Consider the following 13,981-nt stretch of genomic DNA (forward strand, 5'->3'; position numbering starts at 1 on the left):
TTTTGAATTTGGTTTCACAAAAACCACTAGAGGTCATTATTGTAAAGAGCACCGTCGACATAAAAGCCACCTTCTTCATGCACTCAGTCTTAATGAAGTGGAGACAGAAATTAGTTGGTCTAATGGGGATGAAAATGAGTTTGCAGTTGTAATCATCTCCGCCACATTTCTGTGTTGCAGCGGAACGTCAAAAGTTTGAAGAAGCAGCTCCGTGTTTCTTTTTCATTCACCGGTTGACTCGTAGGTCAGCAGCGCTATCCACTCCCCAGGACAGCTAAGCAAGAGCGTTTCATAAAGCAGTTTTCATTTCCTTGTATGATACACTCAGGTAACCATGGCAACCTGGCATTAAACCGGCTGGAGCTGAGGAGGATGAAACTGAGCTCAGCTTGGAGAGGAGAGTTATCACGTTGGCATCAGCACCGTCTCTCTCCCTCTCCCTCTCTCTCTCTCAAACACACACACACACACACACACACACACACACACACACACACACACACATATCCTTCACATGACTTCACGGGTCAAGAATCACATTTTCCTTTTCAGCAGTTTCTGATGCATCTGGATGCAGGACACGCTGTCCTACATGTCCTTGTATCACAGTGCTCACGTTAAGGTGGAACATTCCCAAATCAGAGAACACCCGATAATTAGTTTGACTTTCCACTGGAATCATGTGAGTGAAACTGAATCCAGTCACGATGATGTCCATCATATTAGGATCTGTTTCAGTCTTATTTTCTCTTTGTGCGCCAAAACGGCAGTTATTGTTCGTGCAATAACGGCCGTGATCTCTGAGGAGATTTTCTGGTTCTGAGGATTTTTATAACATGACAGGAACAAAGGGAACCTGCGGCGAAAATGAGGCAGCTGATTTGTGTAGTGGAGGGACCGTTTCATCATCAGAAAAATGCTCCTTTAAGATGACCTACGTAAATCAGGCAAATGGCACCAACTGTCGTGCAATTTGCGACAGAAAAAATAAACCCATAATCAATAAATGTTGACCAAGAAAGAGACCGGAAACATCTCTCCTTGTAAACTTCCAGCCTGACACAAGTTCTTATGAGAAAACTATTTTTCCTGTGTTTTTCATTTGCTCTCAAGATTCCATAAAGACTCTGCAGCAGATTCATGGCGCATTATTCATGTACGTATGAAAAAGCATCCGTGGCTCCTGATGAACACCCGAGAAACTCTAGAAAAAGCCGGAAGACTACAGAGCTCAGAGCAAAAAGAATCACCAAATAGTTTTGTGTACAAATTTCCTTCTTTCAGAAAACTGGATTTAAAAAAAACCAAACACCACTTCTCATTTCAATGAACAGCGTGTACGCCTTTAATGTGGGCCTGATTCATTTTGGTTTGACTTTGTGAAAGTCTTCAGCTCCAGTGAAGGCGCTGCATCTTTAACAGCACAGGAAACCTGGAGGGACGTGAGCCAGAGCAGTATTTAACCCTGTGAGGTTAAGTAGTTTTCCCAGAGCACCTGTACCGTTCCTCGCTCTCCTCTCACAGCTCTTAATGCACTGTATAAAAGAACATGTTCTCTGGAGTCTCCGAGGAGAATCCCACTGTTTAAAGCTGTCTTTTTTTCTCTCCCCACCTCACCGTTTAAATTCTTTACCTGCTTATATCATTTTCATCGTCGAGGGAGAACCACAACATCCCATGATGTATTGGGTTGAGACGCCTTGGAGAGAGACGCACATGAAAGCCAGAGATGCGCGCACGCGCGCGCACACACACACACATATTTATATACATATAATAAAGATATTATTTTGCAAAAAGCCCATCAATTATATATCTACTACATTAGTTACAAGGGTCATCAGAAAGTTGTGTTTCAGGCTACTTGTATTCCATCTACCGAGTGTGTAACTGGCTGAAAATCCGGTTTACCTGAATGATCATCAATCCAAATATCCTGAAAAAGCTTTTGCGACTAGTCAGACTTGTTAACATCCATGGCAACAACACACTCCTGTCAGTTGAACAGCAAAAGCCTGTTTTAGGTCAATATTCCAACACATCTTTTTAATCTGCATTTACTTTATCAGCAGGTTATCAGGGTCCATCCATATTTTTACCAGTAAAATTCCTTGACTAAAATTAATGACCGAATCATGTTTGATGCAACACAAACACTTAGGGAAGAAAATGAGCTGGGTTTTTCTCAGTCCGTCTTAAGCGAACCAAATACATTCTAATATGCAGGTCCTTATGAAGGACATCCTCATGACTTTTACAACATTTTCTCGCTTCATTTATGTTTCAGAAACTTCTCAAGGGCTGGAAATTATTACCGTTGAAATTATTATTTCAAAATCTCATGACTTTTGGATTATGGAAGTGTAATCTGTGTTTTAAAGTGAAGTTCATTTCAAACTCATCAACATGTTTCCGTATTTCCCTCAACAGCAGCAGGTTGAAAGTAATCATGCAAGGTTTTTTTTTTTAAATATCAAACCAGTTATTAAAAAATATCGTCCGATATCGACGTGAATATCGTGCATGACAGATAAAAACAAAATGAACGCCGGTGGTTGTTCAGCAGCACTGCAGCATAAACAACTGAGAGCAGCAGCGGTGCGTCACAGGCTCATTGTAGAAAATCAGCTTTCAATCCATGAAGGAACTCGAGAGAGATTTTTTTTTTGTTCAATTTTTGGGTCATAAACTCAAATCTGGGCCTTAACACAGGCAGATGTTGAACAAAAACAAATCCCAATTATCCACCTCAGCTATGATCGTTATGATAATAATAAAAAAAAAAAAAAAACAACCCTAAATCCAGGACAAGAACAAGCGCTGGAACAAGAGATGAATCAGGGACGGATTATTCAGGACACAGTCTCTGGGGACAGGGAGCCTGAGCGGAGAGTTAAAAAAAAATAAATAAAAAAATCCCCTGACCTTCTCTGAATATTCATGAAAAAAAAAGAGGAGCGAGAAATAGAGATGTAAACCTTCTGAGGCCGTGGAACCTTGTGGAGTTTAATAATGGCCTTTGATTCAGCACAAAAATAAATAGATGTAGCAGGAGCAACATCAGGAAAGCTTGGCTGCCTGCCAGCCAGGAGGATCAATAACCATTAACACCATCATGCCTGCAGTCAGAAGACAGCAGGGATCTGCAGCTCTGCTCACTATTTCATCATGACGGGAGGCGGATTGGAGCTTTAGTTACAGTAAGAGCATCTCTCTGCTCCCGGATCTTCATCGGTGCTGAGAGAGATGCCTCCTGATTGACAATGTTGTCAGTTCACCGTCTATGTAAACACATCCAGCAGCCTGCAGAATCTAGGTCATTTTCCGGCTGCGATGAGACGAGGAGTTGTATAGACACGTCAAACTGTGCACTGTGTTCGTATGCCAACAGTCAGGCTGTAATCCACACACCCGCACGCGCACGCACGCGCGCACACACACGCACACACACACACACCTCTCTTATCTGCTCGGTGAATGAAGTGAACATGCCACCACAGGGTTGATAAAATCCCCAGAGAAACACAGGTAGTAAAGCGAAGGGGAGGAGGAGTGTTGAACACTTGTAATTTCTTGCTCCACTTCTCTTTGCTTTAACTCGGAGGACATATTGTTCAGTGAAGACAGAAAAAAAGAAAAAGCTTTCAGCCTTTAGCGCACACAAAGCTCTGCGTTGTGTATTATTGACACTGAATGGCATAAACAACAAGGAAACAATATGATGATGTGGCTGGAATTACACACTGGATTTAGAGCATCATGTGCTGCATCTCTGCGTGTCATATCAGACCTGTGAATGTGTGTGTGTGTGTGTGTGTGTGTGTGTGCGTGGCTATTCAATTCAGACACGATCAAAACAGATTTATTTGAAGGGCATTAAGTGTCTGCAGGAAATGCTCTCAAATCCATTTTCAAACAAGAGAGCCCTCACCTCCACCAGGACAGACACTCACAGACTGCAGTCTCAGCCAAACCTCCAGTTAAAACATCTTTTTTTTCAAGGATCTGCCACCAAAATTGAATGCTTCCATCTTTCGTCCGTGCTATAACCGTCCACCTATCAATCCAATCAGAGTTTTTAGGAGCAGTGACTTTTGACTCGCAAAATCTTTTCAATTTATGCCGGAGTCCCACTGGACCTTTGTGGTCAGTTTGAAGGAATTCCTGTAAAATGTCCCTGAGATCCTGCATTAACAAGACCGGGGGAGATCTCCCTGACACGTGAGGTCGCAGTAACCTTGACCATTGACCGCCAAAATCTTTACTTCATCCTCGAGTCCCAGTGGACATTCGTGCCAAATTGTAAGAAATTCTTTCAAGGTGTTCCTCTGACGTCACGGGATGGACGGACAAACTACTGACAGAAATCCTCTGACTCACAGCTGTGACAGAAATATCAACCAAGCAATTCAGTGATGTTTGACCAGTAACGTTAACACTGAAGTGCGCAGACGTGTGTGTGTGTGTGTGTGTGTGTGTGTGTGTGTGAAATCCTCAGTTATAGATGATCTATTCTATATTTTGATCTCAGTCAACAGCCAGACAGGAATATCTGCTAAATTGTATCCGGCTAGCAGACAGTCAACTCATTACTCTCCATCTCCATCTTTAGCCTGGCAGCAGCATCAGTCCCGCCCTCGGTGCTGATTGGCTAAACGTTAGGACCCCCCCCACCCCCCGCCCCCCACCCTCAGCACACTTTGGATTGATCATTTCTCAAATGAGAAACTGCTGTTTCATGTCTCGCCGTCAGTCAACTGGCTGGAAAAGATCTCCATCCTGGCAGGCTGATACATCGAGATATTACATGGAAAAAGGCCAAATTCGGAGCCTTTTCTAGAAATACAGTTTTACCACCCAATTATCAGCATATTTTGAACCCTTTGATATAACAGGACTTAGTTAGATCATCGACCCTTTTTCAGTCAGATGCCTTTAGATCCGGCGATACCCAGCAGAGAGGATTTATGTTTGGTGGAATCACCTGGGAGAGAGGACAGTAAATTCCTGCTTTCCTTCCATCATTTTCCTCGTATGTTGACGCCAGCAGCAGCTGAGCACATCGCACTTTTGCTCCTCTGTTCACCCGGTTCGGTCTGTGACTTGCCATTAAAGGATTACACTTTAAATTTGAAAGAATGATGCAAACTCTTCCATCAGAAGAGGACTTAACAATAAGCTGCTGTACAAATAAAGAGCTTTTGAAATGCTGCAGGGACAGCGATTTCACGTAGCACTTCTCCAAAGTAAACAATTTCACAAAGCATCACATCACTAAAGCGACAAAAATTGCCTGTAAATGGATAATTGTGTGAAGGAACATCTGGCTGGGAGGACAAAATAAAGCAGGAATGCATAGAAGAGATAAGAAAGGTATAAGAAAGGCACGCCACGACGGCTACGAGGACAAATGGGACAGTTCAGGCGGAGTCAGAGGCGCCGCTGCAGCATCTAATTACTGTACGGTGATGAGAGTGTAATGAGGATCTATTACTCCAGACCAAACTCACCTGATGACTACACAAACCTTTTGTTCCTGGTAACAGCAGGAACCAAATGTCTCGGACACCATATGCTGCTGTTAAGTCTTTCATCGGACAGGAGGAGGTGGGCAGATTGTGGGCGACATTACCGTCTGTCATGATGCCAGGAGGAGAGGCGGCTGCGGCAGTGGCGGCGGCGGCTGCGGCAGTGGAAGTGCCAGACTCCACTTAACACCGTTTGCATCACTTTTCTACAGCTGCCACGCTTCACTGACAGTAATCAAAAAGATTCCTAGAACTTTACTCTTTGGAGGATTAGCTGAAAGTGAGTAATGAGGACAACAAGTTATTTACTTTCAAAATCAAGTTTATTAAATTTAGAAAACACCTTTTTGTTAACAGTTTCATAGCAGTAGCAGGAAAGAAGTGAAACTGTATGAGAGATGTCGATGGGGCCTGGGCCAACCCCTGAGTTTAAAACCAGCTAGTTTGTCCCTACATCTCTGCGCTCAGGTCTGGGGGGGGTCACCTGCTTCTGACCTGGCATGGATCTCTGAAGCGCTGTGTTGTACTGGACTGGACTGTTTTGAGTTTCCTTGAAGCCGTTTCACCTCTCATCCAAGAAGCTTCTTCAGTTCCAAGACTCTGGTGGGGATGCAGGCTTCTATGACTGCGTGGGTTTGATCCTGTAACGGAGTCAAACTGGTAACTATGAGGTCGTCACACCTGAAGGAGAGAGGACATTCCTTTGAGGACAGAGTTGTACGCATCCTGGCCAGAGGAGAAAGACGGTTTGCAGGAAGAGTTAAGGAAGCCTGGCCTTCAGCACTGCCTGTCCCCCACCTACAACACAGTCCCAGGCACCTTCCCAAGGAAACTCAACACCCACTCATGCTTGGATCTCTGAGGCCCTCGGTGGGATACCTCAATGACTCTGAAACCCAGAGTTCACAGGCATTAAAAACTGAAGAAGACACTTGGATGAGAGGCGAAATGTCTTCAAGGACACTGAAACAGTCTAGTTGACTACGACACAGTACTTAAGAGATCCATGACCTGGATGACAGAGAATCTTCACCGACGACCTGGCATAGACTAGACCGAGTCAGTGTGGGAGTCAACATCTCGACGCCTAAAGACATAAGAAAACTTTGTAGACATCAGGTAGAAAAGTTGATTTGCAAAGTCACTTTTCAAGTCAAGGTATTTCCTGCCAAAATATACCGAGTATGCCACATGAGCGTGTAATTAGGTTGCCAAACCTTGTCGGTATGTAGTTTACTCACTTGGGGAGGGGTTCTGCACAGCTTTAGGGGAGGTGGGGATGTCTGGGGATGCAGTACAGATTCAGTCCAAAAAAGGAAGTGCAAACAAAGTCTATAAGGTGTTTGTTGAAGGGGGCTTGGGTGGGCGGTGGGAGGGGGAGGAGGGGTGCGGGGGTCTGAGCAAAATAGGGCTCCCCCCCTTTACTCATCAAGGTGCTGATAGGGGTGATTCTCTGGAGGGGGAGCCCGAGATATCCTCAGGGGGGAAAACGGTGAGTGTGCAGGCCCGGATCCCGCCCAGCGACTCGGGTAAATCAAAAACTTTGTGCCATTCGTCTTTCTCTGGGTCGTACTTCTGTACTATTTCCACCATGCAGCGATTGTTCCACGAGTATCCGCCCACCACATAGATCTTATTCTCAAACACAGCCACGCCCACGTCGCTCTGGCCTCGCAACATGGCAGCGATAGGTGTCCACAAGTCGAGGGCGGGGGAGTAATATTCGCAACTCAGCACGTCGTCATAGTCGCTCGTGCCCCGGAAGTGATTTCCTCCGATCACGTAAAGACGGTCGCCCACCGTGCACATGCAATGGAGGCCGCGCACTGTGGTCATGGGAGCTTTCTGAGTCCATTTATCTGCATCTGGGTCGAAGCACATCAGCTCCTTCTGAAAAGTGTCGTGAGTGATTCCCCCTGTAACGAGAAAAAAGGGTTGATCATCAGAGGAGGAGAGTAGCTGGGCAGGGTTGTCATTTACGCAAATCACTCACTCCCGTTTACATGGATCTACGCCAGTGGTTCGCAACCTGAGGTCTGAGCTGCCCAACGGAGGGCGCCAAAGATCACACGACACAGGACTTGTTTTTTCCTGCTTTAAGGTTGTCTAAAAGCACATGCTAAACCTGTATACTAAAAATCACTCTTAGTGGATTATGTACTTGATGGAAAAAAATTCTTTGAAGAGTCTTTAAAATATACGTTTGAAATGATAATAAATTATAACAAACAATAATACATTTTAGATGTTTCAAAGCGCCTGAACCACAATGTGTGTGTGAAACTACAGGGAGCTCTCAAATAAAAAGGTTAAATGATTTTAATAGATGTTCATTTGTGCTATTAATCACTTAATTCCGTGTGTGTGTGTGTGTGTGTGAGAGAGAGGGGTGGGGGGGCTCTGCTGAGATGGGGTACCGCTGATCTAGGACATGTAGAGAACACAAGCTGAACTTCAGCATCATCATCGTCAGGGTTTATGGCTCTTTATAATCTCATCATACCTTGATCCAAACGTGTAAAGCCGTGGGGGAAAGTAAAGCCTAATTTCACCAAGTAGAGTGACACTAATAATCATGCCGACTCGTGTCTACAGTGTGAAATAAAGCTTACGATGAGCAACCACAACAGAGCGGGACGCTACAAAGTGCTCACGCAGATATGCACAAACAGACTGCAGAAGGCGAGACACATAAAGCTGAGGGAAAGTGGGGAGGAAAAAAACAGGACATGTCTACAGGGAAGGCTTAAAATAAAGAGGAACACAATCCCAGCATGCATTTGGGTGGAAGCCAGCCTACTGCCCCCCCCCCCCCCAATCCACCCACCCATCCCGCCCTCACCCCCACCCCCAAGGCATAGTGACTGGGAGCAAAAGCAGTGAAGATTTGCAGCGCATGCTGAATAGAAACCCAATCCCTCTTCTGCCGCTGCCCGGTGATGGTGCGCTTGGTTTATTGTAGCAGCCGACGCCGTCTATTCAGCTGCCATGACTCAGATCTGTGATCCTGCGCCTCCTTAACTGATCAAATCCACAGATAGTCCCGCTATCCATTCTCTTTATCCAAGCAGTCCAGGGGGCACGTCTGCTATTAAAAACCTAACAAGCGCTACATGCTGGAGTTAACGCAAGGTCCTTATGATTCCTTTCAAGAGGCCCTGCTGCTATTTGATTAAGATCAAGGGCTTTGGCTTTTCCTTGATGATGTCTGATCAGTATCCCGGGATCCTAATGTCTAATCAGCACCATCAGTCAGACGCTAAGAGTAGACAAGGCTTTGCAAAACTCTCAGAAACACAGTTTAAAAAGCTTTTTCCTTTCAACAAAGAGCGAACAACACACGTTCCCTCAACAAAGTAGATAGAAAATATCTGTAAAGTCCCCTAACAGAACCAGTGACCTGCTTGGTCGATTGGATCAGAGGGGACACGGAAGGGAGGCAGAAAAAAGGGAGCTCAGCAAACTCCAAAAATACAGCACAATGATCCTGAGTGTCCAGTAGAGATTTCAACTGTCTGCTGCTCTCTGATCACCAGCGTCAAATAAAATCCCTCGAGGACGCCCATGGACCACCATTAACATGCAGTGAGCTCCAAATAGGTTTGAGAAGTAATTTCCTTAAATTCATCTCTTTGTCTCTTTTCAGATTACATCAAATGGCAAGGTGCTTTTTATATCCAGTGGCCATTGAGATCTATTAATTCAGCTGCGTCTCTCCACAGAATATAAACACACTCTTACTGTCAGGTTCAATTTACATCCTTCAGTCTGGAGCACGAGATCTTACAAGACAACAGACCGCAATGATTCTAAAAGCTACAATTTGTGTTTCCAGGAGTGGTGAGACAGTTAGCATGCATAACAGCTTTCTTAATCAAAACGGTCTTAAAAATCAGAGTTGAGGGAAAACCTTTTTGGCAGCTGACTAACAATTCTTAATCGCAAACAATCAGGAAAAATATGAAACACAGAGATCTAAGAGGCATCAGCAGTCACACAGAAGCCTGTAGAAGAGACCACACTGTTCTTGCTAGTGGATGACTCAGGAAATAATTGAGAAACAGCTACAATGATAAGATGGAAGGATCTTCATGTCTTGGATAAGACTGAGGTCCAGAGGCGGTGTGGCTGTGCACCGCTCCACTCTAACACACCACTTGAGCTGTGATGGTGTGTGGGCTGAGTGCATTTGTCAGGTTCATCCAGCTGACAGGATACCCTCTGACAGCCCAGCAGCACAGCTGGAGAAAGTGACCTGATGTGCTGCGACAGACAGACACAGAACTGCACTTCAGTGTGGGTCACCTTGCACAGCGAGACTGTAATCCCCCGAGACTGTGGCTGCTGCAGGGCCTTAGAGCAACAAAATTCCTCTAATTGGTCATTTACCTTCCTTTTCACATTCAAGGCGAGCTATTACAAGTATCACCATTCCAAAAGCTCCTAAATGAGACCGTAATATCTGATAATAGCATGCCTCTTTCTAAAAAGACAACGCGGTGAACCTCTTGTCCTAGAGCTCATGTCCTCGCTACGATCTCAGCGGGAGTCCTGCTTGTGTTATAACCCACACTTGTATCCAGAGAGCTGCTGCACCACCTCTCTCCTGTCACACAAGCGCTAATTTACAGGTGCAACGGTAGGACATGTCACAGCGCGGACAGCTGTTACAGGAGTAATACTCCCCCAGCAGTTGGCCCACAACTGCCTACACCACAGACACATGACCCCAACAAGGAAATCAGAAGGAATCCGTTGGAATATCATCATCAGAGCAATGAATACTGCAGAGTACAGCCAGAGGCGACCATAACAGAAGCAGCTGGCCACCAGCAGATAGCACATCCTGTGACCACTGGCTCATTCCTTTCACTTCATTTGTTTTAAAGAGCGAAGATGGCGCTTTCTACATGCTACTATGTGATTAGGTTTGCCAAATAATGTGGTCTGTGTGGTCCCAAAATACTGTGGGCAGCAGTTCATACACTTGCCAAGCGAACAATTATCTAATCAACTCGTGTCATAAAAGTTTTTCTCCGCTTGTATCAAAAGTCATAATTGTGTGCAAGTACTTATTTTCTTCTGATGCAGTTTCCAGAGAGTCAGAAATCAAATTCAAAGGGGCAAATGCACCGTTAACTCTCTCAGATGTGGTAATAATTCTGCATCATTCCAATTAAAAAAGGGTGCGCTGGTAACACAATCAAATGTGGTACTGTAGATGTGAAACAGTCTTTTAAAACATGAAATGAAAGAAACTTCAATGTAAATGGTGGAGTGGCTATTTGGCTTTTCCACCAGTGTTCAAAGATTCGACTATTTGTAGATGAGGAGATTATGAAATTAAATTAGAGAGGCGTGTGTAGACGCCATTATAGATCAGCAGTAGAAAATAAATTAACACTAAATTAACTAAGAGTTTTGTCAAAACTCCAAGTGTGCAAACTCACACAGAGCCTACGAGCATTGAAAAAGCATTGTAATGTCTGTGTATGAATTCTTACACGAACATGTGATGCTGTTCAATGAAAGAATGCCAGTAAACTTCCCGTCTTCATTTTCCCCCCTTCCCTTCTGCTGTGCTGCTATGCTAAAAAAAAAAGAAAGTCCTCCTTTCATGTTCATGAGTGATGTTGTTCATGCTCATGTGTGTTACAGCAATTATTGTACCCACGGCCAGGATGGATTAACACAGGCTCTTCTGTGTTACACCTCCTACACAGGCTTCAATCCTCTACTTTGCACCAGACTTCCCAATTTCCCATCCAACCCCCCCACCTTTGTAAAACTACTCAGGATTAGTCACACTGTGAAACTAGGACTCATCTCCATAACGCAAGATTTGTTTTCAATCCTATGAAGTGAACAAGTACCGAGGTGACACCTAAAGGGTAGCAGCCAAACAGCCCAATGTCAGTGTCAGTGTCCGTATCCCACGCTGTAAACATGCCACAGACTTGCATGCTGAGCATAGAGGAATCAGTCTGTGTGTGTGTGTGTGTGTGTGTGTGTGTGTGTGTGTGTGTGTGTGTGTGTGTGTGTGTGTGTGTTTGGACTGAAAGACACTTACTGGGTATCTAAAGACTGACTATCTAACAAAAAGTAACGGGAACTAATTTTTGCAACACCAAGTAGAACATTCCACGTAGCAAAAGGTGCACACACCTCGCGTTAGTCAAATAGCATTGTGATATCCTGCTCATTCCAGACCTTTAATGTACATGTCAATCACACATTATGAATCTTTTTCTATTTGGATGTTTCCATTGAACATGAAGAAAACAGTAAAGCAGAAAACACTACACTCCTGATCAACGGTGGAAACATCTGACGATGCAGCTGGTGTCAGCTAAATGCTACCAGGCGAGTGGCAGGACACATTTGTATTGCCTTGAGTGTTATCAGATGTAACTGGTAGTTTGATGCCATGAAAGGCTTGAGAAGGAAAAGATGATCTAATTAGAAATGACAGTGTTATTATGACTGTGGGACGTGAAATCTATTTTTAAACATAACACACAGTCTGTGAGATACATCGGTCTTCACTAGAAGCCACTTACCTGAAATATACATATAGCCACCATACACGGTCCCAGCATGGCCATAATGCGGCTCATTCATTTTGGCAACGTATGTCCATTCATTTGTCCTTGGGTTGTAGCACTCCACAGTAGCTTGAAGAAGAGGACGTGGAGAAAAAAAAAAGGTATTAGTTGAAAGTAGGTCAAGACACAACTAAGGAGGACAAACAGCAGCAAATGAGGCCTTGGAGGGTCTCAGTGTGGGAGCTAAAACATGGATTTAAATACATAGTACACATCTCTACAAGCCCGTCAGCACTGAGCGCACGGGAAATAGGGAGATGTAAGATTGTAAAATCCTTTCTATGAAGATCCCCAAGGATGGATTCGCAAATCGGAGAGGATGTGGAAAAGGGACACAGGGATTCAGCAATGATCCTCTAAGGCATTTTGGCGGCTTGGTGACCTGTTAATGAGAAGGAAGGGTCCGCCGACTTGTGGGCTCTGTGTCTGCTCTGGAGAAGGGTGTGATTAGGGCGAAGAGCAAGCTGGAGGTTTTTAATTAAGATTACAGCGACTTCAGTCACAGTCATCAAACATAAGGAGGAGCACAAAAGTACATCTGATGCTTTAATATCAGGGGCGATAGATGAGTTATGATTTTGTTATCTTCCTATGTGAGAAAAATCTCATCTGCAATGAACAGAAGACAGCAGGGGTGGAGATGAAGTCAAAAAACGTCATAAATAATTTCAAATCAGTTTTTTTTCTGACCACACTTTAATTTGGGATAAGCCTGAATTTCTTGTGTCCATGATACGTCCTTCCTGCCTTCCCTGCACAGTCGCCTCCCTGGTTAGTGCTGGCAGACTTTAGTTTTCACTCAGGGCCTATTGTTCTCTGTATTGTGTTGGTCTAAGCATTGCTATGTTTAGCTAACTTAGCTTAGCTACATGGGAAGCTGTTTAGAAGCAGTTCTTGGTCACTTGTGCGTTGACGTTGTTGTGTCATGTTGTGAGTGACACAAAATGATCCTTTGAGATCTTATCGGAGCATCGAGATGCTTCCCTGGATTCACATTTCAAATCAACTCCAAATGCGGTTCTGATTTGATTAGCGATCACATTTTATTTTTTTTGCAGAACATAAGTTTGGATACAATCTGGTAGAGGTCGATTGATTATGTGATACGATATTCAGCATGTTTAACATTGTCAGCATCTGTTTTTAAAAAAAAAAAATCAGATCCAGTAAAATAAACACATTTAGAAATGTGCTATTGTGTTGATGGATTTATTCAGAAAACTTTCTGGGTGAGTGGATTCCTTGCTCTGCTCAATAAACAACTATCATCAAAGTGACCTTGAGTTGTGCACCTACTCTTGCAGCTGCTCAGTGGAGGAAGTACCACTATGATAGGAGACAACGTTCGTACAGAGCAGACTGTAATGCAGATAAATAAGTTACTTCATTTCATCCTCAGGAACACAGTTTGAAAGCTTCATCATCACATTTTCCCATTATCAGCTGAAAAAGCCACATTCCTAATAATTAGCATGACCTTGTCACCCTGCAGGTTGCCAACTGATTCTTAATGAAGCACTTAGAATTTACCATGTAGCATGCAGTATTTCTCTGACCTCCAGTATAGGCCCAAACCACAGGGGACAGAACACAGTAATTGGATCGAAAGAGACTAGTGATCTGTGGAGTCTGGCTGGCCCCAGTAATCTCGGAGGATTAACAGGATAGGAAAGAAAAAAAATCTGCAGCTTAACTTTAGATATTTCTTTGTTAGAAAGGATGCCAAAAGAGAAAACATGACCTATAGATCCATGCTGAATTGAGTATTTTTGCCTCAGCAGAGAACTGGAACTAAAAGATTAAGCAGCAATCAGTAACAAGATGAACACCCTAAAATTACTGTCAAAT

At 44.0% G+C, this 13,981-nt stretch overlaps 1 protein-coding gene across 4 annotated transcripts in view; it reads right to left on the minus strand.

The window, feature by feature from the left end:
• Nucleotides 1–5,844: 5,844 nt before the first annotated feature.
• Nucleotides 5,845–13,981, minus strand: part of klhl13 (kelch-like family member 13) — a 38,451-nt gene continuing 30,314 nt past the window's right edge. For all 4 annotated transcript variants that reach the window (XM_086226952.1, XM_086226951.1, XM_086226950.1 and 1 more), the window contains 2 exons: nucleotides 12,089–12,202; nucleotides 5,845–7,444 (listed from right to left, as the gene is read on the minus strand). In XM_086226952.1, coding sequence (XP_086083078.1) covers nucleotides 6,957–7,444; nucleotides 12,089–12,202 — 602 coding nt within the window. In that variant the 3' untranslated portion in view covers nucleotides 5,845–6,956. The remainder of the gene's footprint in view (nucleotides 7,445–12,088; nucleotides 12,203–13,981) is intronic.

Source organism: Aulostomus chinensis, chromosome 15 (genome assembly GCF_037954235.1).
Source record: "Aulostomus chinensis isolate RoL2024-O1b breed Wild chromosome 15, RoL_Achi_v1.0, whole genome shotgun sequence".
NCBI lineage: Eukaryota > Metazoa > Chordata > Actinopteri > Syngnathiformes > Aulostomidae > Aulostomus > Aulostomus chinensis.